This window comes from Lepisosteus platostomus, chromosome 4 (assembly GCF_059453375.1).
Source record: "Lepisosteus platostomus isolate fLepPlt1 chromosome 4, fLepPlt1.hap1, whole genome shotgun sequence".
Lineage (NCBI taxonomy): Eukaryota > Metazoa > Chordata > Actinopteri > Semionotiformes > Lepisosteidae > Lepisosteus > Lepisosteus platostomus.
Genome location: NC_142614.1, coordinates 9,126,704 through 9,153,607, shown reverse-complemented (window position 1 = coordinate 9,153,607; position 26,904 = coordinate 9,126,704). Strand labels below are relative to the sequence as shown.

The 26,904-nt window shown below is 49.5% G+C and overlaps 1 protein-coding gene across 2 annotated transcripts in view; it reads left to right on the top strand.

Annotated features, from left to right (window-relative positions):
- The window catches only part of acap1 (ArfGAP with coiled-coil, ankyrin repeat and PH domains 1), a 36,975-nt gene extending 10,159 nt beyond the window's left edge, over window positions 1-26,816 (top strand). Inside the window, exons 5-24 of one of the 2 annotated variants that reach the window (XM_088628212.1) lie at window positions 4,598-4,656; window positions 5,407-5,590; window positions 5,890-5,934; window positions 6,500-6,595; window positions 8,809-8,883; window positions 9,065-9,177; window positions 9,886-9,937; window positions 11,179-11,279; window positions 13,310-13,421; window positions 14,257-14,450; window positions 15,213-15,282; window positions 15,779-15,873; window positions 18,793-18,980; window positions 19,094-19,165; window positions 19,591-19,763; window positions 19,910-20,019; window positions 20,399-20,509; window positions 21,522-21,586; window positions 23,617-23,925; window positions 24,667-26,816. In XM_088628212.1, coding sequence (XP_088484338.1) covers window positions 4,598-4,656; window positions 5,407-5,590; window positions 5,890-5,934; window positions 6,500-6,595; window positions 8,809-8,883; window positions 9,065-9,177; window positions 9,886-9,937; window positions 11,179-11,279; window positions 13,310-13,421; window positions 14,257-14,450; window positions 15,213-15,282; window positions 15,779-15,873; window positions 18,793-18,980; window positions 19,094-19,165; window positions 19,591-19,763; window positions 19,910-20,019; window positions 20,399-20,509; window positions 21,522-21,586; window positions 23,617-23,925; window positions 24,667-24,767 — 2,325 coding nt within the window. In that variant the 3' untranslated portion in view covers window positions 24,768-26,816. The remainder of the gene's footprint in view (window positions 1-4,597; window positions 4,657-5,406; window positions 5,591-5,889; window positions 5,935-6,499; window positions 6,596-8,808; window positions 8,884-9,064; window positions 9,178-9,885; window positions 9,938-11,178; window positions 11,280-13,309; window positions 13,422-14,256; window positions 14,451-15,212; window positions 15,283-15,778; window positions 15,874-18,792; window positions 18,981-19,093; window positions 19,166-19,590; window positions 19,764-19,909; window positions 20,020-20,398; window positions 20,510-21,521; window positions 21,587-23,616; window positions 23,926-24,666) is intronic. The other variant, XM_088628210.1, reaches the window with a different exon arrangement.
- The last annotated feature ends 88 nt before the right edge of the window (window positions 26,817-26,904 follow it).

Genomic DNA, 26,904 nt, shown 5'->3' with positions numbered 1-26,904 from the left:
AACCTGAGCCTGCATCATTTTGGGAAAAGGTTAGGAAAGCAGAAACATCTGGCAAACCCCCCCCCCCCACACACAAATATTATGCCCATAGAAACAGGCTCCCCAAGCTGGATTTGAACCTGGGACCCCTGGAGCTGGGAGGCAGCAGCACTAAATTGCTGTGCCACCCTGCCGCCCCAGGTTGCTGCGGACTTCAACCGGTTAACATGGCCGGTGAAGTCGGGGCTGGTCAGACGCCGTCTCGGCTGCAGGCAGCGGGGCAGAGCGCCTGCGCCCTTCCAGCTGGTCAAGGGGTCAGCGTGTGGCTGGTCCAGGCCTGCAGTGGACAGCAGAGAGGGAGCTCCCTGTCACCGGCGCCCACTTTACTTTGCAGCGCGTGACTGTGTGCGACAGCGTTTGTGTGACGGTGAGTGCTTGTGCATGTGTGGGAGTGCGAGTGCGTGATAGTGCGCAGGCACGACTACATTTGTCAGGCCTAGATTTGAGAGAACGTCGTCTTCAAGACGGGGACTCCTGAGAAACTGGTGCTTGCAGACAACCTTTTTTTAGAAGCTAATTGGTGTCTTCTAATTGGTGCCAGATTGTTTTTTGGAGACTGCCTTCACGTTATAGAGCAATAAACAGAAATAGAGTGAGAGCTATAGGAAGGAAGTCCTTTCTGAAAGTGAGTGTGTATCGTGTGTGTGAGGATGTGACAGTGTGTATAAGTGTGCATGTTTGATTCTGCGTCACTGTCTTTAGATTTCGAGATTATTTGGGCCTTGCTGCCTCACTTACAGGAAGAGCAGCTACAGTAGTGCTGCAGATTTATAGGTCTTCAGCCACTCTGTGGGCACAGGGGTGCTGATATTGTGGCTAAACTGTCTGTATCTTCATGTCTGGAGTTGCTTTAGAACAGTATTGTTCTTAGACACAATTTTAAATGAGTTAGAAATATGAACCTGGATGAAACATTTAATTCATTATCTTATTAACAACAACTGCTGCTGTTGTTATTAATACCACCACTGATTTTACAGTTACTACGTTTTGCTACTTCTACTACTATGACAACTACTGCTTCTATTACTGCTTATACTAGTAGTACTGGTACTGCTACTGTTATTACTGCTGGTAATAATACTACTGGTACTGCTATTGTTATTACTGCTGGTGCTAATACTACTGGTACTGCTACTGTTATTACTGCTGGTACTAATACTACTGGTACTGCTACTGTTATTACTGCTGGTACTAATATTACTGGTACTGCTACTGTTATTACTGCTGGTAATAATACTACTGGTACTGCTATTGTTATTACTGCTGGTGCTAATACTACTGGTACTGCTACTGTTATTACTGCTGGTACTAATACTACTGGTACTGCTACTGTTATTACTGCTGGTGCTAATACTACTGGTACTGCTACTGTTAATACTGCTGGTACTAATACTACTGGTACTGCTACTGTTATTACTGCTGGTAATAATACTACTGGTACTGCTGTTGTTATTACTGCTGGTAATAATACTACTGGTACTGTTGCTGTTATTACTGCTGGTACTAATACTACTGGTACTGCTACTGTTAATACTGCTGGTGCTAATATTACTGGTACTGCTACTTTTAATACTGCTGGTACTAATACTACAGGTACTGCTACTGTTAATACTGCTGGTACTGCTGCTGTTCTGTTGCTGGTACTAATGCTGCTGGTACTGCTACTGTTATTGTTGCTCATACTAATACTACTGGTACTGCTACTGTTATTGCCGCTGGTACTACTACTACTGCTAGTGCTACAGTTATTGTTGCTCATACTGCTACTGTTTTTACTGATTGTACTAATACTACTGGTAATGCTACTGTTATTACTGCTGGTACTAATATTACTGGTCCTGCTACTGTTATTACTGCTGGTACTAATATTACTGGTACTGCTACTGTTATTACTGCTGGTACTAATACTGTTGGTACTGCTACTGTTACAACTACTGGTATTAATACTACTGGAACAAGTTATGGGTTTATTCCATGCTGAAAAAAAGAAGAAAGAGAACACATCGTTTCGGCCATGGAGCCTTCTTCAAACTTAATACTACTGGTACTGCTATTGTTATTACCGCTGTTACTAATGCTACTGGTACTGCTACTGTTATTGCTGCTGGTACAAATAATACAGTTACTACTATTTCTGCTGCTTCTGCTAGTGTTACTGTAAGTATTACTGCTGGTACTAATGCTACTGGTAATATTACCGATATTGTTACTGCTGCTAATACTGCTTTGAGTCCCAGTGATATTAGTTCTGCTTCTGCTTCTCATAGTACTAGTACTTGTGCTGCTTTTGATAGTTTCTGACAGATTCCAGCACCACTTGCACTGGAGATGCCAGGGAATGGCTCGGTGTCACATGTGTGAGCTCGGGCAGGCTGGCTGTCTTGGAAAAAGGCAGACAGACCCGACCACAGCACCAGGAGGCACTGAGTGTCTCAGTGATGTACAAAACCCACTGTGGTGTCCTGCTGTAACAGCAGAGAGCAGTCTGTTAAAGCTTCAGAGAAAGTGGTAAAGCATGACACGAGGACAAGCATGGCAAAGCCTGTGTATTGTGTACCAGGCAACATGGCAAAGCCTGATTATTGTGTACCAGGTTGCATTTCAAAGCCAGTGTATTGTGTACCAGGCAGCTTGGCGATCCAGTGTATTGTGTACCAGGCAACATGGCAAAGCCTGATTATTGTGTAGCAGATTGCATTGTAAAGCCAGTGTATTGTGTACCAGGCAGCTTGGCAATCCAGTGTATTGTGTACCAGGCAACATGGCAAAGCAAGTGTATTGAGTATTAGGCAACGTGGTGTGCAAGAACCAGGGCTTTCAGGGCTGTGGTAAAGGTTCCTACATGTGAGGTGTAATCATGGACCACAGTGTGCCTTTTAATTTAGGGTCCCAACCTCCCTGCCAGCCCTTACCTGCCTACCAAAGCATTTTCTGCTTTACATTATCAGCATGTGGCACAAAGCTATGAATACAGTACATACTGTAGCAGAACTGATCAGGATTAATATGCTAGCTATGTATTTCTTAGTTACTAGGATAATAAAATAAAACATAAAGCACAACAAAAATTCTGAAACAATGACATGAAATACAACCACACTATCTGCAGTAGCACAGAAAAAGTACAGCAATTGAAAAAGGAAGTACTGACACTCACCAGCATTTGGCACGATCTTCCTTGTGATCTCATGGTGCTGTTGTTTCCATCAGTGTCAGTTTTTCCAAAGAATGTCCTTCTGCAGTCATTTCTCTGATTCAAAAGCCATGCAGATTCAGTAATGTCTGTCTGGGTTAGGCACTAACAGCAGGCAGACTACAAGTCAATCTGTCGCATCCGTGTGATTGTAGAGCGCAGGTAATTCTGCACACAACAGGGTGCTCTCTGCTGTTGGTGTGTCCACAGGTGTTTTGCATCGGAAACTCATGCGCCTCTGCAAATACACTTCTTCGCTTTGGGCACCTCGTTCATCACCCACATGACTGGTGTTATAGTGACCTCCACTGCGGGCTTGTTCCCAGCATCTCTTCTCATGCCCAGTAACATTTTCAACTGTGTGAGCAAGAGACCATCATCAGGATCACTAGGATAAAATCCTGGTGGTGCAGGTCCAAAAGTAACGCTGTGATCAAGTGTACCAGGCAGCGTGGCAAAGCCAATGTACTATGTACCTTTTGATCAAAAGGTCAAAAGCACCAATGGAGTTCACTAGTTAGCAAGCTTTGTGATTTAAACTGGAGGGACAGTTGTATATTTTCTTGGTATTAAATGGAAGTTACTGACCGAAGTTTAGGAGGGATAAGAACAAAATGTCAATGAGGCTCAGCTGTACCTAGTCACCATCATTATGAAAGTAGCTATTATATAAAACAAAGACAAATGCCCCCCTTTGCATCCGTCTCCAGCATCCCTCATCTCCCCCATCTCCGCCTGGCAGCTGCCCCTCGGTTCACTCAGTCTGAATGGGGTTCGTGCCTCTTTGTCCTGTGGCCAGGGGGCTACCCGTTAGCCAAGCAGGTGAAGCCAAACCTGTCTCGCCAAGTATTCCAGATATTCCCAAAGCATCCAATTCTTGGAAGTTGTTGACCCTAGTGAAATATTGAATGTGCTAAAAGGCGGTGAGGCTGTGGCCCAGCTGGCCAGCTCCATATCATGGCCCCTGGTTCTCTGCAACTCCCAGCTGGCAGCCCCACTGAAGCTCAGCAGGTGTGAGCTGGTGTGTGGTGAGCGTTCTGGCGCACTATGGCTTGTCCCCATTACCTGTAAAGCGCTTTGAGTGGAATGTCCAGAAAAGCGCTATATAAGTGTAACCAATTATTATTATTATTTTCCTGACTACCTGCACACACCCACCCCCCTCATGCTCCATAGCAGAACACGTCATTTCTTAAGGGTGACGTGTTACACAGAATCTGCAGATTTAGTTGGCATATTCATTTCTCTGTAGAATCTGTAAGACCTTATAAGGCGACTTGGGAGTCTAAATGTAAGCGTAGCTCAGATCAATGGCTCTGTTTAGCCAGGTGCTCGGCTCTGATGCTATCTCTTCTCCTGCAGGAACTCATCGAGAGCATCCAGAAACTGGTGAAGTTAAAGCTACAGAGTTTCGTGAAGGAGTGAGTATCTGTAGCGGCCGTGTCTGTATCTGCGCAGGCACACATCAGCGTGCGCCTTGGCATGTACAGTATGTCTTGGCTTGTGTAAGATTGTGTGTGCATGAAGATGGTGTCACTTGTTTTGTGCGTCTATGCGGCCGTAGAAATGTGCCCGCGCGCCCTTTTGTTGTCCGTGTGTTAAAATGTGCGTGTCCGCATCTGTGACTGTGTGTGCAAGAGTGTGTTTCCGTGTGAGGGTGTGTGTGTGTGCCTACAGGCAGGTGTTTGGTTGCACAGGCGCGTGTGTGCTTGTCTGTGTGCGTGGGGGTGAGGTGGAGAGAGATGTGCGAGAGAGAAGCCAAGAGGGAGAGAGAGATTCGTGATAAGACTGAGATCCAATTCCAGCAGCTCCTGACGACACCATCTATTAACACCACAGAAGCTGCGCTGTAGTCTTTTGCACTAGAGAACACTCCTGTGGTGGTCCGAGTCAAAAGACCTTTCTTTTTTCCTACTGCTTTCACGCATAGAATGTATATAACAGGTAAAAGGAAACCTCTAATATTTACTTCTTTAAAAAAAGAGGTAAAATGAATATTGAAGGGCTTAATAACATGACTTAGAGCTCGAAACCCTGCAGGTACAGCAGGTTCTCAGGATGAGAACTGGGCACTCCCATTTCATCAGGACCGAGTTTGAACCCTCTGCTGATCCCGTCAGACTCCATACGGAAAACAGCGTCAACCCCTTTCTTTCTCCCCGCCCTGGCAGGGATGTGAAACGATTCAAGGACACGAAGAAAGAGTTCGACAAGTGCAGCGAAAGTCTGGAGGCGACCCTGAACCGCAACGCCCAGGCGGCCCGTAACCGCCAGCACGAAGTGGAGGAGGCCAGCAGCTCCCTCCTGACTGCGCGCAAGGCTTTCCGCAACGAGGCGCTGGACTACGTGCTGCAGGTGAGGAGCGCGTCGCCCCCTGGTGGCAGGGAGGTCAACACTGCTGCGCTGCCCCACATTCCCCATAGAAGAGCCACACGTCCGGTCTGGTGACACCAGCGGGGAAAGGCTGTTTGGCACTTGGAACTTGTGGGATTGTTTTCTCCATTAAGTGCCTTCCTCTCTCTCTTTTGCCCCATTGCTCACACCAAGACTTTTTTTCAGTCGTTTCGAAGCCTTTCCAAGAATGAGTAATATATAGAAGAAAGACTGTATACAATGTGCAGGGTATGTATCTAAACGGTATTTGTGTTTTCCAGATCAATGTTATTGAATCCAAAAAGAAGACCGACATCCTGTCAGCTGTGAGTTGAACTGGTCTGTTTTGTTTCTGGCGGGAGGGCGAGCAGACGCTGTGTAGTTGGGCTGTTGGATGTGGGTTCTGTGGGGGATGAAATGGGTCCTCTTCTATGTGTGAAGTGCTTTGATTTCCTTTGCAAAGAGAAGCGCTATATAAATGCCCGAATTGTTATTTATTGTAACAGTGAGATCAATGGAGGCATTCCGGAGTGGTGTAACATTATTTCAGATGGCACCAGTCATAAAAGTATCTTACAAAGCACCATAAAGCGTATGAAAGTCATGACTGCCAAGTAATTTGTTCCCAGGCAGGACACTTTTGTTGTGATTTCATGGGTCCTCTTACTGCGGACCCCAGCAGGGAATGGAAGAGCCCACCTACTCCGCAGCCTGTTCAGCATTAGCTCAGGTCACTCTTGCAGGGGGGGAAGGGGGGGGGGGGGGCTGGGGGTTTTGCTTTTGGTGAGATCTACAGCCTGAGCTATTACCACCCAGCCAGCAAGTGAGAAACGGCCTCGCCGGCGACCTTTCAACCTGTCGTGGTGCTCTTGTGTGTTCTTGTGGGGGCAGATGCTGTCGTTGATGGACGCCCACGCGATGTTCTTCGACCAGGGCCACCAGTCCCTCAAGGACCTGGAGGACTACCGCAGGAACCTTTCTCAGGAGGTGAGCGACCGCGGCACAGAAAGGGTTTCTGAGCGTGCAGGTCCTGTGTCAGAAATACCTGCAGCAGCGCGTTTGCATGCAGGAGGATTTCAGCTCTAGTGTGCGGTACCTACACTCGTACTGTCTCGTGTGTGTGTGGACGTGCAGGCCTGTGTGTGCGTGAAGTTCAGCGAAGAGCTGAGCAGTTCAGAAAGACACTGTCCAGCAGTGTGGCCAAAAAACAGGATGTGAGTGCTCACAGGAGAGAGAGAGAGAGACAGAGAGAGAGAGAGAGAGACAGCAGGGGTGGGGCAGGAAGAAGAGAAAGAGAATGGAGAGAGAGATTACTCTGAAATACCGTTACTCGTTTTGGTTGGGTGACGCTTCTATCCAAAGCAGCTTACTAAAGTTATAATTTCCAATTTTATTCACACCCAAACACGGGCACTAATTTGTGCAAGTGCCATCTGGGTACAGAACCTTGTGTAATGGAACAAGACCTGGGAATTGAACCCACAACCCCGCAGAGTGCAGATCCTTATCCGCTGTGCCACACCGCCACCCGTGGAGAGATGGGAAGAAAGAGAGGGAGAGCAGGGAGGGCAGAAGGGAAGGAGGAAATGTAGGAGGGATAGAAAGACCTGTAGCGAGTGGGAGGAAGAGTCCGAGCAGGACAAAGAGCGAGAGGGAGGTGAGGACTCGGTGAAAGAGAAACAGAGGCAGTGAGGGACAGACAGTTTATTGTGCGGCATAAAATCTGTGAACAGTTTTTACCACATTTTTACAAGCATGGGGTCTCTCTCAGATCTGTCCCTGTTCTCAGATATCAGTCTGCCTGAACAAGGCAAAATTCTGAGCTCCTCTGCTCCTGTGACACAGCGGCAGCAAGCATTTCAGCAGTGATTGAGCAACAGGTCCTGGCAGCGTTGCTCAAGTTAAGGTTTTGTACAGGGACAGTATGGCAGGGGTGCTGCTTGATCCCCATGGCCCAGATGGTGCAGAGATGCTGGGTTAAATTCTAGGCTCTGTCATGAGCTCCACTGTGACTGGCATTCCCTGCATCTAATGGCACCCAACCATCTGTGCGCCACCAGGGCCAGGTGCGTTTGAGTCAGTATGGGCGTGCCCAGCTTGCCAGACCATGTGCCCCTGAGGGACTTTCCTAGAGCACCTGTGATCTGGCATTTGTCGAGAGCTGCATTGCTTCTCTGGTCTTCATGAGAGATACAGAGATGCAGCTGTACAGGCTCTGCAGTCCCAAGCTGTCCCAGGGAATGGGCGTGTTACCTGGGAGACGAGGGGCTGGACAGAGAGGCAGTTTCTCTGTCCCTAGCCTGACACCTCTTACTGCTCCTCTGAGCTTCCTCTCATCTCCAGGAAATGGCTCAACTTGCCTTTATTTCCTGTGTGAGCAAATGACAGACAGGAAATAGCAACTGCTAGGTCCTGTACCTATTAATATTATTTTATTATGCGTGTGGCTGCAGCCATTCTTATGATTGTGAAGTGTAGCGATAGTGGTTTATTAACAGCAGCAGTAACAGACTTAACAGTAATAGCTGCATTAGAGCAATAGCGATAGCAGCTGTCACAGTAGAAGCAGCAGTACCAGTAGTACTGGCAACAGTGGTAGTTGCAGTAATACTAACAACAGTAGGTGCAATTGTAGCTGCAGTAGCATTATTAGCAGCAGTAGAGGTACAGTGGTCTTGCTTAATACTATTTTGCTGATACCTTAATACTTACAAGTGGAGAAACGGTACAGTAAGGGCCAAACACATTATGGGTGCAGGATTGCTGTATTGGGTGTAAATTCCACAATCCTGCAGTTAAACTCATGCAGGTTTGGAATCCTCTGTGCTTTTCTGCGCTCAACTACCTCCCCGCCCATCCCCTCAGTTCTCTCCATGGGCTCTGGAGTGAGCATCCGTGTGTACAGAGGAGGAATGCTGTGATTCCTCCCAGTGCTGCACCCCTCCCGCAGAGTTAGAGCAGTGATGGGGAGAGACAGAGAGAGAGGAGAGATCAGAATGCGGTCTTGAGTGAAATCAGGAGAGAGCTTCCTAAGGAGGGACGAGAGTGGAGTCTTTAAGCCTTGACCGAGATTAAGAGAGACGGAAAGTTGGTACCTTCACTACGGTGTATCTCTGTATGTGTAAAGTGTTGCCTTGAACACATCTACCACCTAATGAATGAAAATCCCTCACCTCCCCTCACCCCTGTGTCTCTCTCAGCACACTCAACTGGTCCTGAACTCAGCCCGGGAAAAGAGAGACATGGAGCAGCGTCACACCACCATCAAGAACAAGGTAACTGGCACAGGAAGAGGAAGCAGGGGAACTGGCCTCTGCCACAGGCCTTTGCTTACACAGAGAGCAGTCAGACCACAGAGGGAAACAGAAAGCTGGAATGTCAGCACTTATGGATGAGCGCTCGCACCTTGAGCGTGCTTCCTGCGTGGTCCTGAGACCTCTGCTGTCTCGTCTGCAGGACATCTCGTACGACGACTCCATGATGGAGTTCACGGGCGACAGCCTCAACGGCATCGCGATGGAGGGCTACCTGTACAAGAGAGCCAGCAACGCCTTCAAGACCTGGAGTCGGTGAGCCCAACCCCCCCCAACTGCTCCTCTGGCTTCTTGCTCTTTCTCACTCCTCTTCTTCCTCCCCTTTCCGTCAAGTTCCACTCTAACTGCTATATTGGCGTGACAGATCAGCTGCAGTGTAGCCAAAGAAAATCGCAGTTTATTACTGAGACCACAGCCCAGCCATGGAAACTGGACACAGGCAGACTGACCTGGCTGTCCAGAGAGGTCAGGCTCAGTGACCACAGTCTGGACATAGAAACTGGACACAGGCAGACTGACCTGGCTGTCCAGAGAGGTCAGGCTCATTGACCACAGTCTGGACATAGAAACTGGACACAGGCAGACTGACCTGGCTGCCCAGAGAGGTCAGGTTCAGTGAGCACAATCTGAAGATAGAAACTGGACAGACAGACCTGGCTGCCTAGAGACGACAGGCTCACTGACCACAGTGTGGACATAGAAACCGGACACAGACCTGGCTGCCCAGAGAGGTCAGGCTCATTGACCACAGTCTGGACATAGAAATTGGACACAGGCAGCCTCCCAACAAATAGTATTTGAGTGTTGTAAATATGTTGCTGAATGTTATTGCTTTGCAATGCTGTAATTCATCTGTCATGGCGATAAAGCGCTTTGCATTCGGTTCAGTTGATCTAATATTAATTTAACCCACTTCCTCTCCCCTCTTCCTGCTTCCTTGAATGATTTGTCTTCCCTTCCCAGACGTTGGTTTTCCATCCAGAACAATCAGCTGGTTTACCAGAAGAAGCTGAAGGTGAGGCTGGCTCTAGGTCCACACCTGAAATGCTAATGTAAAATGCTACAGTGAGGATAACTCTGGTGTCTGCAGCTGGTTTTACAGGCACCCCTTCAACCATCAAATCCTGCGTTTTAAAAAAGGACAAGAACAGTTTGTCTGTGATCAGTTAAGATGGGTGGATTTCTTCAATAAATTGAAGATTTTTTGGAATATCTGAGCACAATTCATATCTCAAGGATTACACATTGCATAAGTTAATGAATGAATGACACATTCCCTACACATTTTCCACAATCTATAGATATACTTTACTTAGGGTGATATCTAATACTGATGCTCTCAAGACTCTGGAGGCCCAGGAATGCATGATTTCCTCCTGTACTGCAAAACCATTATGATGGTACACTACTACAACAAGAGGATGCTTTTTTACATACCTTCATTTCAAATTTCCCTCTGAGCTTGTAATGATTGAATTAAATCAGTTATTGCCAAAGTTCATTTAGTGTTACCTGGATGTGCATGACAGGCCTTTTTATGTGTTTAAACAATTTATCATCACCAGGTATTTGTACTTTAACACACGGATCCCCAGGCTGGGATCTCCAGTTTGGCTGCAAACCAATCACAGAGACACTTGCTGTTGCACTGGATCACAGAGCTCAAACTAGTAGCAACAATGTCTTAACCACAGGGCTCAACCTGAATGCTGAGCAATAATTCAATTCAATTCAATTATTTTTTATATAGCGCCTTTCACAACAAGGTTGCCTCAAGGCGCTTAACAATACAGATGACCATACATTGTGTCAGTACAGAACAGAAGACCAGAAGACAACGGAGGAGAGGAACCAAAAACTCCTTAGTAAGGAGAAAAAAAACCTCTAGGGGGTCCAAGGTCATCTGGTTGCCCAACCCTTTTGGGCATGCTAACATTATATAATTAAAAAAAAGGAAATAAATGAATGAGGGTATAAGTCCATCCATCCATCATGTCTTGTGTGTTAGTACTCCAGATAACAATGAACAGGCTGCACTGCATTGCTTGTGAGCCCTGTAGTTTGCATTCGGAGATCAGGAAGTATTCCAGCCTCATTCCCGAGCGGTGCTGTCCTCCCATTTTTGGCAAAGGGAAGGGAACAGAACTGGGCTCAGTATCTCACCATGCTTGTATACTCTGTCCTCGGCTGCTCGGAGGTTGTGTTGGAAGAGTGCTGGACTGTAGCCCCACATTGCACTGCCCTTGCTGTCGACAGGATCCCGTGACAGTGGTGGTGGAGGACCTGCGGCTGTGCACAGTCAAGCCCTGCCCTGACAATGAGAGGCGCTTCTGCTTCGAGGTGGTGTCGCCTTCCAAGTGAGTGGGGAGCAGCAGGGTTGTCAGGCGGGCCGGGGGCGGCTAGCCCTGGCCCTGCGAATCGAAAAGAAGTGAAGAGTGAAAGGATGTGAATTTCGGACTGGCATGTCTTTGTGTGGATGGTCAAGCGAGCCAGTCACCTTGCCGAAACAGATTCCTTGGGATCTGGCTATTACGATGTACGTCCGGAAACAAGATTATTCGCTAACGTGTTAATGTATGTGATGAATGTTCTGAATGATTCCACCTATAGGTGACTGTATAGCCATGCAGTGCTGTCTTGCAGTGGTGTTGCTGTGCAATAAAAATGTTCCTGTGCAGTGACAGTGTCTCTGTGCAGAAAAAGGGTTTCTGTGCAGTGAGAGTGTGGCTGTGCAGTGACAGTGTCTCTGTGCAGTGAGAGTGTGGCTGTGCAGTGACAGTGTCTGTGCAGTAATAGGGTCTCTGCGCAGTGAGAGTGTGGCTGTGCAGTGACAGTGTCTTTGTGCAGTGAGAGTGTAGCTGTGCAGTGACAGTGTCTCTGCGCAGTGAGAGTGTGGCTGTGCAGTGACAGTGTCTCTGTGCAGTAGAAGGGTCTCTGCGCAGTGAGAGTGTGGCTGTGCAGTGACAGTGTCTCTGTGCAGTAGAAGGGTCTCTGCGCAGTGAGAGTGTGACTGTGCAGTGACAGTGTCTCTGTGCAGTAGAAGGGTCTCTGCGCAGTGAGAGTGTGGCTGTGCAGTGACAGTGTCTCTGCGCAGTGAGAGTGTAGCTGTGCAGTGACGGTGTCTCTGTGCAGTAGAAGGGTCTCTGCGCAGTGAGAGTGTGGCTGTGCAGTGACAGTGTCTCTGTGCAGTAGAAGGGTCTCTGCGCAGTGAGAGTGTGGCTGTGCAGTGACAGTGTCTCTGTGCAGTAGAAGGGTCTCTGCGCAGTGAGAGTGTGGCTGTGCAGTGACAGTGTCTCTGCGCAGTGAGAGTGTAGCTGTGCAGTGACGGTGTCTCTGCGCAGTGAGAGTGTGGCTGTGCAGTGACGGTGTCTCTGTGCAGTGAGAGTGTGGCTGTGCAGTGACGGTGTCTCTGTGCAGTAGAAGGGTCTCTGCGCAGTGAGAGTGTGGCTGTGCAGTGACAGTGTCTCTGCGCAGTGAGAGTGTAGCTGTGCAGTGACAGTGTCTCTGTGCAGTAGAAGGGTCTCTGCGCAGTGAGAGTGTGGCTGTGCAGTGACAGTGTCTCTGCGCAGTGAGAGTGTAGCTGTGCAGTGACAGTGTCTCTGTGCAGTAGAAGGGTCTCTGCGCAGTGAGAGTGTGGCTGTGCAGTGACGGTGTCTCTGCGCAGTGAGAGTGTGGCTGTGCAGTGACAGTGTCTTTGTGCAGTGAGAGTGTGGCTGTGCAGTGACAGTGTCTTTGTGCAGTGAGAGTGTGGCTGTGCAGTGGCAGTGTTTCTGTGCAGTAAAGGGTCTCTGCGCAGTGAGAGTGTGGCTGTGCAGTGACGGTGTCTCTGTGCAGTGAGAGTGTGGCTGTGCAGTGACGGTGTCTCTGCGCAGTGAGAGTGTGGCTGTGCAGTGACAGTGTCTCTGCGCAGTGAGAGTGTGGCTGTGCAGTGACGGTGTCTCTGCGCAGTGAGAGTGTGGCTGTGCAGTGACAGTGTCTTTGTGCAGTGAGAGTGTGGCTGTGCAGTGACAGTGTCTTTGTGCAGTGAGAGTGTGGCTGTGCAGTGACGGTGTCTCTGTGCAGTAGAAGGGTCTCTGCGCAGTGAGAGTGTAGCTGTGCAGTGACAGTGTCTCTGTGCAGTGACAGTGTCTTTGTGCAGTGAGAGTGTGGCTGTGCAGTGAGAGTGTGACTGTGCAGTGAGAGTGTGACTGTGCAGTGACGGTGTCTCTGTGCAGTAGAAGGGTCTCTGCGCAGTGAGAGTGTGGCTGTGCAGTGACGGTGTCTCTGCGCAGTGAGAGTGTGGCTGTGCAGTGACAGTGTCTCTGTGCAGTAAAGGGTCTCTGCCCTTGATGTTGAAGATTCCCTGTGCTGTAGAATGTGTGCAGTGACTTTGGTGCTGTGTTAACAGGAACTGCCTGCTGCAGGCAGACTCGGACCGGCAGCAGCAGGCCTGGATCCTGGCTGTGCAGAGCAGCATTGCCTCGGCCTTCCAGGAGCGGCGAGAGGAACCACAGGGCCCGGTGAGCCACACAGACACACGAACATCTCGGAGTCAGCCGGTGCAGATGGAGCATCTTTCTTTCTGGTTCATTTACTCATGCCTGTAGGGTTGTTGACAGCACGGCTACCACGTGATGAAGTGCTGGACAACGTAGTGTTTTACACAGGTGCTGACTATCCTGTGGTTCTGTGAGGGCTGTATGTGGTTTGAAGCAGGGGGGAGGGAGTGGGAAGACAAACGTTGCTTGAGGTTCCCTGTGTCCTCTAGTTCTTGGTCCAACCACGTTCTTCAACCCAGGCTGATTGATTTCCATTTTCTATTTGAAGCCTGTCTTTTCAATCTGCCCACAGCTCGTGGAGTTGAATGGGATTTAGAATTGCTTTGAGCTCTGTGCCCCTCCCCAAGCAGCAGACATGCCCTCGCTCAGGTGCGTCAGCTGGACAAGTGGCCAGCCGGGCCTCCAGACAAGGAGAGGCGCTTCTTTAGGAGCGTGGGGGACCACTTCACTCCCGCTATCCATTCAGCAGAAACTGGTCGCCTGTTGAGAGCCACTGAGATGGGAATCGTGGAGAGCACTCTTATGTAGCAAGTTGAGACGGCTCAGAGACTTGGAGAAAGGATTGACACTCATTAATGAGTCGACAAGAGTCTAGATGGGCGAGCAGGTCAATGAAAGTCATCAGTTAGCACCAGAAATAAGCAGCTTAGCTGGAATGAAGACCAGTAGACGCACAAGCCCCACAGGACCAAGGCTGGAACCTCTGCGTACTAGCTCTTGTAAGACACGGGGGTCAGATGGGAACACGTGCCACACGAGCTGCTCTGACTCTTGTCCTCGGTGTGTGGTGTCTCAGAGGGGCCCGGTCCGCACCTTATCGACGAGCAACATGCTGGATCCGCCCAGACCGAGCGTGGACCAGGCCGCCCTGGAGCAGGTGCAGAAGATCCCTGGGAACGGGCAGTGCTGCGACTGCGGGGAGCCCAATCCCGACTGGGCCAGCATCAACCTGGGCATCACCCTGTGCATCACCTGCTCTGGCATCCACAGGTAGGCCCCACAGCGTGCTCTGCTCTGAGTACAGTTACAGCTACTGCTATCCACTCTTTCAGAGGTGGACAGTCTCTGTCCAGGACAGCCTTAACTAGGAAGGTTCACCAGAACACTCAGTGGCTGTGAATTTCTGAAGTCTTGAGACAACTGTGTTGTGAGCTCGGAAGCATTTGATCTGTTAAGTAGGGTAGAGATCACCACTGAACTGTAAATACCAATGGCCTGTAGTTCTCAAGGACCACAGTTAACCAATATTGATTTAATTAGTCCATGTCATTTACTAAGTTGATGACCACTCAAAGGTTCCAGATGTTTACAGTTTGGAGATTTAAGAGTGTCCTATAAGACCTTCCAACCACCTCTGCACTATTACTACTGGTACTGAAAAGTACCACTGTTCCTGCTGCTACAACCTAATACTACTGTCAGTACTGCTGTTACTGCTGCTACTACCTATTACTACTCTTAGTACTACTACTTTTACTGCTACTATTATCTGTTACTACTCTTAGTACTACTGCTGTTACTGCTACTACTACCTGTTACTACTCTTAGTACTACTGCTGTACTACAGCTAGTACTAACTGAAGTGCTGTTACTACCTATTACTACCTATTGCTGCTGCTGTTACTACCTGTTACTACTGCTGTTACTTCTATAAAGAGAACTGCTGCAAGTGCTATTGCTACTGCTTTTATCATGAATAATTCCAGTAGTCATTTAACAGACACTTCCTTCCTGTCCCTCTCTGTTTCTCAGGAGTTTAGGGGTCCACTTCTCCAAAGTACGTTCTCTGACTTTGGACTCTTGGGAACCAGAGCTGATGAAGGTACTTTTCCGGGCGTCTCCGTCCTGCTTTGTGGGATATTTTTCTTCAGCTTCCAGTGGGTTAACCCCCTAGGTGTCCCCTCTTATTTCAGTGCCAAGACAGAGCCTATACCTATACATCATTATATGGGCATATTGTGAAGAGATCAAGGTGGGGACAACAGTTTCTAAGGGCCCTCCTCTCATCATGGGAGCAGGGGTGGGGGGAGATCGTTTTGCAGTGCAAGTGCTTTGAGATCCCTCTCTCATTTCTCCCATACGACAACACTTGTGGGTGGAGTCTGCAGAGGTGCTATTTTGGGGACCCTGTTTCCTAAAAGTCAGTCGAGCACCTTCATTTATTATTTTTCCTTTAGTGAAAAAAAAGTCTAAAAAGGGCTTTTTTGCACCTTCCCTGGCCCTCCCAGTCCTTTCTGTAAGATGTACAGTAAGGAGGGACAGAATATTCACCTGTGGATGTGCTACTCACCTGGCATGGTTCTGTCTCTCTCCCTCAGCTAATGTGCGAGCTGGGGAACACTGCCATCAACAGGATCTACGAGGCACGCATCGACGAGATCACCCTCAAGAAACCACATCCCAGCAGTCCCAGGTCTGACAGCAAGGTTACGGTGCACGATCAGTGAGGTGCAGTTCAGCCCTGTGAAATCAGGGTAAAATCTCAGTGAAGTGCAGTACAGCCCAGTGAAATCAGGGTAAAATCTCGGTGAAGTGCAGTACAGCCCAGTGAAATCAGGGTAAAATCTCGGTGAAGTGCAGTACAGCCCAGTGAAATCAGGGTAAAATCTCGGTGAAGTGCAGTTAAGCCCAGTAAAATCAGGTTAAAAGCTCAGTGAAGTGCAGTACAGCACAGTGAAATCAGGTTAAAATCTCATTGAAGTGCAGTAAAGTACTGTACAGTGAAATCAGGGTAAAAGCTCTGTGAGGTGCAGTAAAATACAGTGAAGTTGGGATAAAAGCAGAGTAAAGTGTAGTAAAAGATTGTAGTAAAATAATGTAAGTAAAAAAAGTGAAATAATGGGAAATCACAGTAAAACACAGCTAATCATGGTAAAAAGACAGTAAAATGCAGTAAAGAGCAGTGAATCTAAGATACAAACACAGTGAAGAGTGGTAAGGCACAGTGAAATCCAGATCGAAGTGAAGTAAGGATTAGAGAGATATGGTAAAACACATCAAAAACACAGAGAAGCCGCAGCAAAGCCATTGGAAATGTCGGATGAAATCTACAGGGGCTAATCTAAATAGGGCATGCAATTCACAGCAGGACTGATTCCCAGTTTTATTATAGAGCCCGAGAAGCATCAGTGCTGATTGCGATCTAGCCCCTCGTGAGAGGGTGTTTCACACGGCGAGAATGTTTCCTCTTGTGTCCAATTACTTGAGTTCCCTTTCATCCCCAAGTATCAAAGTCAGTGTCGCCACGGCCCATAGAATGATGTTTTTGCGGTTCAGACGTGGGCTGTTTCAGCTCTTCATCCTCCCTATTTATAATTACTGTCTGTATATACAGGACAGTACACTCAACACAGTTTGCATGAAGGTCACTTATCAATTGCATAATTAGAAGTGGTGTGACTTTTAATACATACGTTAGATATAAAGTTACACACGTTTGTTGCATGCGTGTAAAGCCTGTCAATGATTAAAAGATCACTCAAAAGCTTTCGTCACTGCGACCTTGGTTTTACGTCTCATCTGAAGGACGGCACCTTTTTTACAGTATTGTGTCCCCGTCATTATACTGGGGCATTAGGACCCACACAGACCACAGGGTGAGCGCCCCCTGCTGGCCCCACTAACACCTCTTCCAGCAGCAGCCTTAGTTTTTCCCAGGAGGTCTCCCATCCAGGTACTGACCAGGCTCACACCTGCTGAGCTTCAGTGGGGCTGCCAGCTGGGTTGCAGGGTGATATGGCTGCTTGCACACCGAAATGTGCAAAAAGAGGGGTCAATGCCAATTGAATGATGTTGATTGACATGATGCACTTTCAGCTGTTCTCATGCTGAACCACGTGATTGATGGAGCGAGTCGAGTGACCATCACTTCCATACTTCTAGTTTCTAGAACAGCTGAGAGAGAGCACGTGATTACTGACTTGCAGCACCTAGAGTTGATCACAAGCGTGTCGTTTCAGCCTGTTTTTCATTAGTCACTAGTGTTTCCCTCCTTCGTAGGCCCTAAGAAGTTCGCAGGCCCTAGGTACTTTGCCTACACTGTGGCCTACAGTGCCTCATGGGAAATCCGGCACTGGGTTTAGCTATAGGAATGGGTGTCCCAGAGGGTCTCTATCTTTTTAGTCGGGTTGCCTGCTTCCTAACATCTTCTCTCCTCTGTCTTTCTCCCCCTGCCAAGCCTGACAGGAAGCTGTGCAGGTAAGGGCGTGCATCAAACAATAGCGTCTCCAGGGGAAACGCAGCGCATGACCGCGTGGTTCTGTGTTGCAGTGTGCCTTAGCACATGCATGCAGATCCTGATCGCAGCACGGTCTGTGATTTTAAAGACTGTGACGTGCCGGGCACGACACTCAGCCCTGGCTCTATTAATATATAGTACACTGCCAAACCCAGAAAATGAGAAAATGCCTCTTATAGCGGGCTGGTTCACCACCAGGGGCGATTGCAGCTGTGACCTATTACAGCAGCAGTTCCAGCAGACCAGGGCTCTCAGACTCAGCCCCGCGGAGTTGAGTCAAGTCATGCTGAGTCACGTCTTCTGGTTTTTTGATCCAACCTGAGAAGTCAATGAAAACAATTAACCTAACTATTTTCCTATTTAGATGGATCACTCTAGGATGTGTCTTAAGGTCTTTCACAGTATGTACCTGAAAAGGAGCACTTCAAGATGCACACTATCCTGTAAAACATCTTTGAATCTAGTTAGATGTGCTAAAACTATGCTGTTAATTAAATAATTAGAAGAGCCCTGTAACTGAGAGCTCAGATGGAACAAAACCAAGTAGACACCAGGAGGTCCTCCAGGAATTGAGCAATTGAGGTGGACACCCCTGCTCTAAATGTTCACAGATCGTTCTGCCAATCTGCCAATTTTACACTTAAGGCTGTCTGGAGTGACCAGTTAGCCAGGTTTGCTGTTGCCTTCAGTGTTGCATCAACCTGGCCTCTTGTGATGTCACATCCACTGACCCTATTTTTAGCTTAGCCAGCACACCGAGGACCGCAAGAACCATTATAAACGAGAGGAGGCCACTCAGCCCATCTATCCCATTGGGTTTGTTAGTAGCTCATTGATCCAAGGGTCTCGCCCTGCTGTTACCTGAAAGAAGCCAGAGTATCGACTCCAGCAACATGGCTGGGTAGCTCGTTCCCAGCTCCCACATCTCTGCGTGTAAAGAAGTGCCTCCTGTTCTCAGACTTGAATGCAGATTTAGCTTCTAAAATAAATCAGCGGGTTGCAGGGTAGTGCTGCCCTGTCTGATCTCTTCCTCTCGTCTCTTTCTTTTCCCCTGCTGTGCATCTGTCTGCCCCCCCCCCCACAACACTCTCTCAGGCAAGAGAAGGAGTCGTGGATTCGCTCCAAGTACGTGGAGAAGAAGTTCATCCAGAAGCTCCCGGAAACGGGGCGCCCCCTGCGCCGCTCCAGTGCCCGGAGGAACCGGGGCAACACCCTGGAGAGGACCACCGCCCGGCCCCCTCTCAAACCCAAGCCCAACCGTGCCACCCTGCCCCGGCTCACAGGTGATCACGCCCGCCCGCACAGTAGCACTCGAGAACGCGGGGAATCAGGGGGCTGAGGGGAGGGGCCGGCTGTCGGGGGTCCGCTGTGATGCTCTGCCTCCCGCCACCCCCAGGTCTCACCCTGAGTGATGTGAGCAACGCGACCTTCGGCAAGGACTCCGGCACCCTGGCAAGCTCCCAGAAAGGTGAGAGGGCTCACCCAGTCCTTACAAAGCCCAGCTGTGAACTGTGGACTGTGTGCAGACTGCTGTAGACAGTGACAGTTTTGAATACTGTATATTCAGAGACAGCGTAGTGCTGTATACAGTATTCAGTGACAGGGCAGTGCTGTATATACAGTGACAGTGCAGTGCTGTATACAGTATTCAGTGGCAGTGCAGTGCTGTATATACAGAGACAGGGCAGTGCTGTATACAGTATTCAGTGACAGGGCAGTGCTGTATATTCAGGGACAGCGTAGTGCTGTATACAGTATTCAGTGACGGCAGTGCTGTATATTCATGGACAGCGTAGTGCTGTATACAGTATTCAGTGACAGTGCAGTGCTGTATACAGTACTCAGTGACAGTGCAGTGCTGTATGTACAGTGACAGTGCAGTCTTGTCCCCAGACGAAGATGAGGAAGATGACCTCAGTGGGCTTCACCCTGGGGCTCTGCTGTACCGGGCTGCCGTGATGCAGAACTTTCCCGTGATGGCCGACGCTCTGGCTCATGGTGCTGATGTCAACTGGGTGAACACGAGCGAGGAGAGCCGTACCCCCCTGATCCAGGCTGTGTCCTCTGTGAGAACCCCCCTCTCCTTTTTCTCTTCTCTCCTGTCTCTTGTATCTCTCCCTCTCCTCTCCATTCTTCGGCTGTTCCCTTCTCCTCTGTCTTATTGTTTGTGACTCAACTACAGCCACCCTGTCTTGGTCCTCCTCTATCCCAGGATTCCCTTGTTGCCTGTGAGTTCCTGCTTCAGAACGGGGCGAATGTCAACCAAACCGACGCCAAGGGAAGAGGCCCCCTCCACCATGCCACCATCCTGGGACACACAGGGTACGGCTGTGCAGACAGTGACAGGCAGGGGGCACTACACCCACTGGTAACGACAGTGGGAGGGGTTGACTCGGTTCCCTTAGGTCCAGATGGTTCAGAGTTAATTCTTTAAATGAATGTGTGTGCCTGTGGGACAGTGCCTGAAAACAGCTTCAAAAGAACCAACAGAGTTCATTTTGTTTATTATTTTGCTGATATGGGATCAGCAAAGAACATGTTTTTCCAGAATGCTGATGAAGATATGGTGTCGACAATGAGAAGGTTTAATGCTGGGATCTACCAGCCCTCACTCTGGTGTGTGTGTGTGTGGCCGTGAGTGTGAGTGTGGGCATGTGTGTGTGTATGCGCACCCTCATCTCTCCCCCTCTCCGCCCTGCAGGCTGGTGTGTTTGTTCTTGAAGAGGGGGGCGGACCAGAACGCCCGCGATCGGGATGACAAGGACCCCCTCACCATCGCGATCGACAACGCCAACGCCGACATCGTCACGCTGTGAGAGCAGGCCGTGGCCCGCGCTGGGAGGGGGAGGGGCTGGGGGTACAGGACAGGGCACGAGGGGGGGTTTTGCGGGAAGAGCGATTTCCTTTTACAACACAGGTACAGCACAGGTTTCGCGAAAGTGACAAAACAGGGGCTCCACGGCCCTCTCCCTCTTGAGCCCTGAGACCCATCCCGGTCCAGCTGAGACCAGGATGGCCCAGCTCCTGCCCTCCGTGAGCTGGATCAGGGCTGGAGTTAATCCTCCAGGGCTCTTTCTCTGCAGCCCAGCCAGCACAGCCAACGGCAACTTGACAGACACTTTACCCCTCCAATCAGAGCTCACGGTGGAGCTCGCAGCATGTCAGAGAACGAATGGCTACTGAGGTGGGCGTGTCTTTGTGTCCACTCTCTTGCCACTCTCTTGGGCAGGTGCAAAATAAAAAAGTAAGAATGTTGTAGGCATTAGAATGCAGTATAAAAATGAAGATTCTCCATGAAATACAGTGAGTTATTCAGGGACTGGAAGTGCAACATGTTCTCAATGCAACTGACAGACATGCGTTCTTTAATGAGGTGTGATTTCCTGAAATTATCTGCACCTGTGCAGCTTGTGTGGATGTATGTTCCATCTGTGGTTGTCAGATGAGGGTTTGGAGCCCCTTGAGATCCTCAGAAACTAAGGGAGATGTTTTCCACCAGTTGTTACCAGTGTGGGAAACCAGCACACTCATGCTGTGGATTGGCTCTGACTCTTCTTAAAGTGCTTAAATGTTTTAACTTGAAATTCAGTCTTTTATGCTGGATAACAAGTAGCGGCTTTATTGATAACAGCTATTTCACGTACTGTAGGTATCAAGTTTATTTTGAGGGCTCCTTATTGATAGCAATGTCTTGGAGCTTCTCTTCCCCTGTGTCATGTTAAAGTAAAGACGGCTGGTTCTCAAACACTGTGTGTTGTGGGCGTTACCCGATCACAGTGGCCTTGTTGACTGGTGCTGTCTGACTCCACCCTCTCTGCCCACAGGCTCCGCCTTGCCAAGATGAAGGAGGAAATGATGCGGGAAATGGAAGGCGCCTACGGCCAATCAGGTCAATGCAGGGAGAGGGAGGTCCCTTCAAGCGGTGGGGGTGTGTCCAGGAAGAGCTTTCAGGCCTTCCGGAACCATTTGACAGGATGGACCATGGGGGGCTTGAGCAATTAGACTTTTACCTCTCTGCTTAGCCCCACACTCCCACAAACACCGCTGTTCCCCTGCGCCCTCCTGAAACCCTCAGCTTCCACGTGCGCATGCTCTGAGCAGCTTCACATCAGTTAAACACAACAATCTCATCAAATCCTTATCTGCACGAGCAGCTGGGAATTCCCAGCTCTGACTCTTGTGACATGCAGCCCCTCTTAGAGTCCCGTTCTCACCGTTCACAGTGATCATTTTTAACGTGAAACCCCTTAAGGTTGTTCTTCAACTTTTTTATAAAAAATAGGTGCCGGTTGTTACTCTACATCTCTGTGACATCAAATCTCAGAGGGGGGAGGTAAAATCACTTTTCAGGAAACTGGCTAATTAGTTGAGTCTCGGTTGACTGAAGTAAACGAAACCTCGGTCTGCAGGTGAAAGGGAATTGGCGCAATCTGGGGTCAGGGTCAGGATGACCTGGATGTGGCGATTTAAATTTAATGATTTAATGAGTGAGTGTTTAAGTGTTTAAAGTCCAAAGTCACCTCTGCTGTGGACTCCGAGCTGCCACATGGCCTGATCTCTTCAGGCTTTTAAAAGCACTTTCAATGCATAAAGTTGAGCATTAATCCTTTGAGAAACTGACAGTCCTACATAGCAGGAACGGACCCATAATGCTTTGCTGAAATAGCACAGCTGCTGAATGGCCAGGGGGGCAGCAGTAACGTCTGAAACATCTAGATGATAAAGAAGAATCGCCCTGCTTTTTCCTGCATGACGTGCTGCTGCCTGCTGTTCATGAAAGTGTCCTAGTTCCGGCCCACTCACTCGGTGGGTGGCAGGAGCCTCTGAGGAACAGAAGTTTTTTAAAAAGCGTTTCTCAAGTCCTGGGCTGATTTTTATTTTCTCCTGTTCAGACGAAACGGGGCCTAACCCGTCCAGCCGCTGTGCGGTCAGCTAACACGGTTACAGCCGGCCAAGGCCTGTCTCTGGGGTCAGGGCCGGTCAGCCTCCCCGCTGACCTCTGTTCTGGATGTCCTTGCTCGCGGAACAGAAATGCCAAGTCCCGCCCCAGTCTTGGGAAACTTACTTTGCACTTTTGAGAACGTTTGAGCCCACAATCCATTTTGCACTTTCTGTAAAAGCTTTTGTATAATATTTTCAATATTTATATAATCATGACCAGCTATGACACTAAGGGCATTTGCAAAGCAGTTTGGAGTTTGAAAAGCCTGTCTGGGATAATGCTGTTTCTGATGCTGTACTGTCCCGCTGCCTGAAGCTCTCCGCTCTGTGTATGGCCTCATGCTGTCACGAACTTTAACCTGAACTGCTTTGTGCTCCTAGTGCACTGCAGCTCTGCACAAATTGGCCTTTTGGTGGCACACTGGCACACTACTTCATCGCTCACATGATTCCCGTAACACCTCTGCCCCAACACTCTCCTTTTTGCCGGATGGTGTTGGGGTGTCTCCCTCCTTGGAAAAGGACGGGGGGGGGCTCCAATTTTCACAGGGTGCCCTAAACGCTTAGTAAATGCTGGATCCCTAAAGAGGGAGGTCCCATGAGATTCAGTCCTGGCTTAGACTGCCACCCCAGGGCCCCAGTTTCTGGGGATCTGGTCCCTGCATTGCTGTTGTTTGGGTTCCCTACTGGGACTCGGGATGGATCCATGGGCGCTCCTCGTTCTCCTCCCTGTCTCAGACAGTGGGTGGGGGGGGCAGCGTTGTACAAGAAGCACCCCCAAACTACAGGTGCTTAGGCTTTAACCTTCAGCATTTGGGCCCTTCGCAGGATCCCTGATGCAACCTGGGGGGCCCTCCCCTGCCTCCCCTGCTTCCCCTTGCCTTGTTAAGAGAGTTTTGGACCATTTGAAAAATAAGGGCGTCCATGTGGCGTAGATACACGTGTGAGCCACTGTGTTACTGCTTCCTGTTACAACAGCGCCGTTCGGAAGAATGAGGAGCCTGCTGCTTGCCCAGCCGTGTCTGCTGCCTGCCAGCCTTCGCTCACTGATAAAAAGTGCGTTCTGCGCCTGTAACGGATTTTCCGTACGTGCATCCACAGCGCGCCGTGTGCAAACAGCGGCCTCGATCTCGCGGTGCTACGTGACGCTGTGGCGCTCATTATTGCTGTCTGTGTGTCTTGTCCGTCTGTCCTTGTGCGTCCGCCACTGCTGGCCTGCGAGATGTCTGCCGGCCGCAGCACTCGTGAGCTTCGCCATCGCCGCCCTGTGTCCTGCGTCCCGAACAGGTAACACTGCGCTTGGCCCCGCCTCCTGCCTCCCGCCTCCCGCCGCCCGCGTCCTGCGCCCTGAACAGGTGCCACGCCGGCTCTGGCCCAGGTGGAACAGCTCCCCCGTCAGCAGCTCACCAGCACTGTTTAAGGGGGGATTCTGACCTAGAGGCGTTCAGTCATAATCCCACAGACGGCTCTTCAGCCAGGCAGAGACACCAAATGTCTGAACGTGCTCCTCCTCTCGTACTGAGCAGGACGGCCATTGCAACCGCGCCTCCTCAGTGGGGTAAAACTAACCTGTCTCACGACGGAGACGCTCGTCTCGCTCATGTGCCCGTGCCCCCGTTCGCGCAGAGCCGCAGGACAGCGGTCACCTGGTGCGCCGCTTTAATAACCAGCGACACCGCTAAAGACCCGCAGACGGGAGCTAGGCACTGTACCCTCAGGAAGTCCTGGACTGCCGGCCATGCCTGTGAACCGGGCAGAAACATGGAAAAATGGAAAAACACGGCCGCTTTAAACATGGAAACCCATGTTTCCATGGGCGACAGAACACGCCCCTGCATTTGTATAAAAAACCATACATTTACATATTCACAAATACATTCGGCATCGGTGTCGGAGTAGGCAAAGGATGGGTTTCTTACACTGCGGAGACAGTGGGAGTATCCTGCCCTGCCTCGCTGTTCTTTACCCCTGGGCTGCAAACGTCCTCACTCGCCAGGGGTGTTAAATCTCTCCCTTTCTTGCTCGCAGGGGACGAGACGTACCACGACATCTTCCGCGACTTCTCCCAGATGGCCTCCAACAACCCGGAGAAACTGAACCGCCGCAGCACCGACCTCAAGACGCCCTAGCCCGGTTACGTGTGTGTGGGGGGGTGTGTGTGTGTGTGTGTGTTGAAGGTGGGTGGGGGTAGAGGCGGGGTAGAGGTCGTTCTGATCGGACGGCTGTCAGAGGTCTCCTGCTGATCAAACACCCCTACCCCTCCCGCCCTGCCTCCGTGGCAGGTGGTTCAGATTGCTGGGTTTTTGGTTCAGATTCGGATGTATGGCCCCGTGCGGTGCAGGCGGTGGCTGATCTGGGCTCTTCCTCTTCACTACATTGAGAATTTGTCCCAGCTCCTCCCCTGGAGGCTTTGGGGATCTCTGATGCCCAGAACTGTGAACCAGAGGAGCCCCTGTGGCCCCCACTGTCAAAATAAACACTTCATTATCAGAACCTCCTCCCTCCCTCTGGTTCTGCTTCTGACTCCCTGTGCCACCCCTCTAACCCCTGTTATCACATCCTCTCCAGCAGAAGCTCACATGTATTAGATAACTAATTCATGTTGATTTAGGATCACTTATGCAAATGGAGCACAGGCTGAGGTCCTGGAAGAGAGAGGAAGAGCCCAGCTTGTCTCACCCTGTATGTCACAGGCTCTGCCAGCTCTGAGGGGCTGCAGGTTGGAGCCGTGTGTCAGCTGCTGAGTGTTACCCTCGAACACATTCTGTACCTGGGAGTTTTTTTAGTGGAACAGTTTGACGCCGTACCAAAGTGAAGGCTAGGATTGCCTGAGTGGGACCAGTGAAAGGAGATGACGTTCCAAAAGATGCTTTTTAACAAGAGTGGACACATGGAGTACGCAGCAACGAGGCATTAGGATTTTTAACGAACAAACCTTCTAAATGCTTGATATTTTTCATCCTGTCCTGGAGAGCCACAATCCTACAAAATTAAGACTGGTGAAAAACAAGCAAGTTTATTAAGCGAGTTCTGCACTGTATACTGTATATACATATCAGAGTTCTGCTGTTTTTATTGTTTTGTTGTTGTTGTTTTCAGGTTTATGCAAAGAGAATGAAAGAAAACACAGGTGTTGTTGCACTGTTCTGTAACGTTCAGAATGCTAATGGAGCACCACTGTTCCGTGCTGCTGTGCTGAGATTGTCGTAGTACAAGGCGGTTATCTAGGGTTAAGGTTCATTCAGGGCTGGAAACAGCCCTTGCTGTATAAAGGGAGCACTGTGCTCTCACCTCCCTATCAGAACCGTGAGTGTGGCCTGACTATCTTGACAAACAGCATTGTTTTAACTGTCAGCTCTCTTCCTTAGGAAGCACGAGGCCCAGATCTTCTGGTGAGTAATTGCACCAGTTGCTGGGAAGGTTAACTCTTTCCAGACGACTGAATCAGGTAATCGCTGAAAAACAGGAACGTGGAAGAAATTGAGAAAAGGAGAATCAAAGGGGCCTAAATGCTAACTTTTAAAAGGTGATTTAGTGGTTTCATGAAATTAGGATCATTGTGTGCTGAGCTACTACAGATGCCGTCAGGTCCTCAGCCTCATGGATGAAAAGCTGTCCCGGCAAGGAAGACTGGAGCAGTTACATTTTTCTGGGTGTAAAGTTCACAGAAAAACAAACTGAAATTGTCTCTTACAAATTGGGAGAACTGAGAGGGGAGTGCGTACCGCAAAGTTCACATGGATTCGTCTGGGTCTTGACCAAGACCTCACTGTCTCCCATCGACCTTCTCGTGCTGCGGGTTTCAGGGCCTAATTGATCCAGAGTAGCTCGTAATGTTCCGAATTAGGTCACGAGAGTTGATTTGGAATGACCACCTGTGGCCTCCCCGGGATCGAGAGTGGACCACCCTGGTTTATAGAACTAATATATGACACTGTGGCCCCATGTCTGCCATTTCGGCTCCACCGACGTGTGTATGTAGTAGGAGGAGAGTACAGTATGGGCACCCTGCCGGAGCCACAATGGCCCCAGTTCTCCTACAATACAGTTATTATATGAACTCAGTTCGGTTGATCATTGTATAGTTCTGCTGATTTATTTATTGTCTGTGAGCTTTACTGTCAGTTTTGTTTTGTGCATGTACATTTTTTAAAAATAAATATTTGCATTTATGGCCAGTCCTTCACTGTGTTCTACTTGCATGCAGTCACTCGTCCGCCCCTCTGCTGAACTGCTCCCCGTCTTCCACAGCTTTGCTTACTGGAG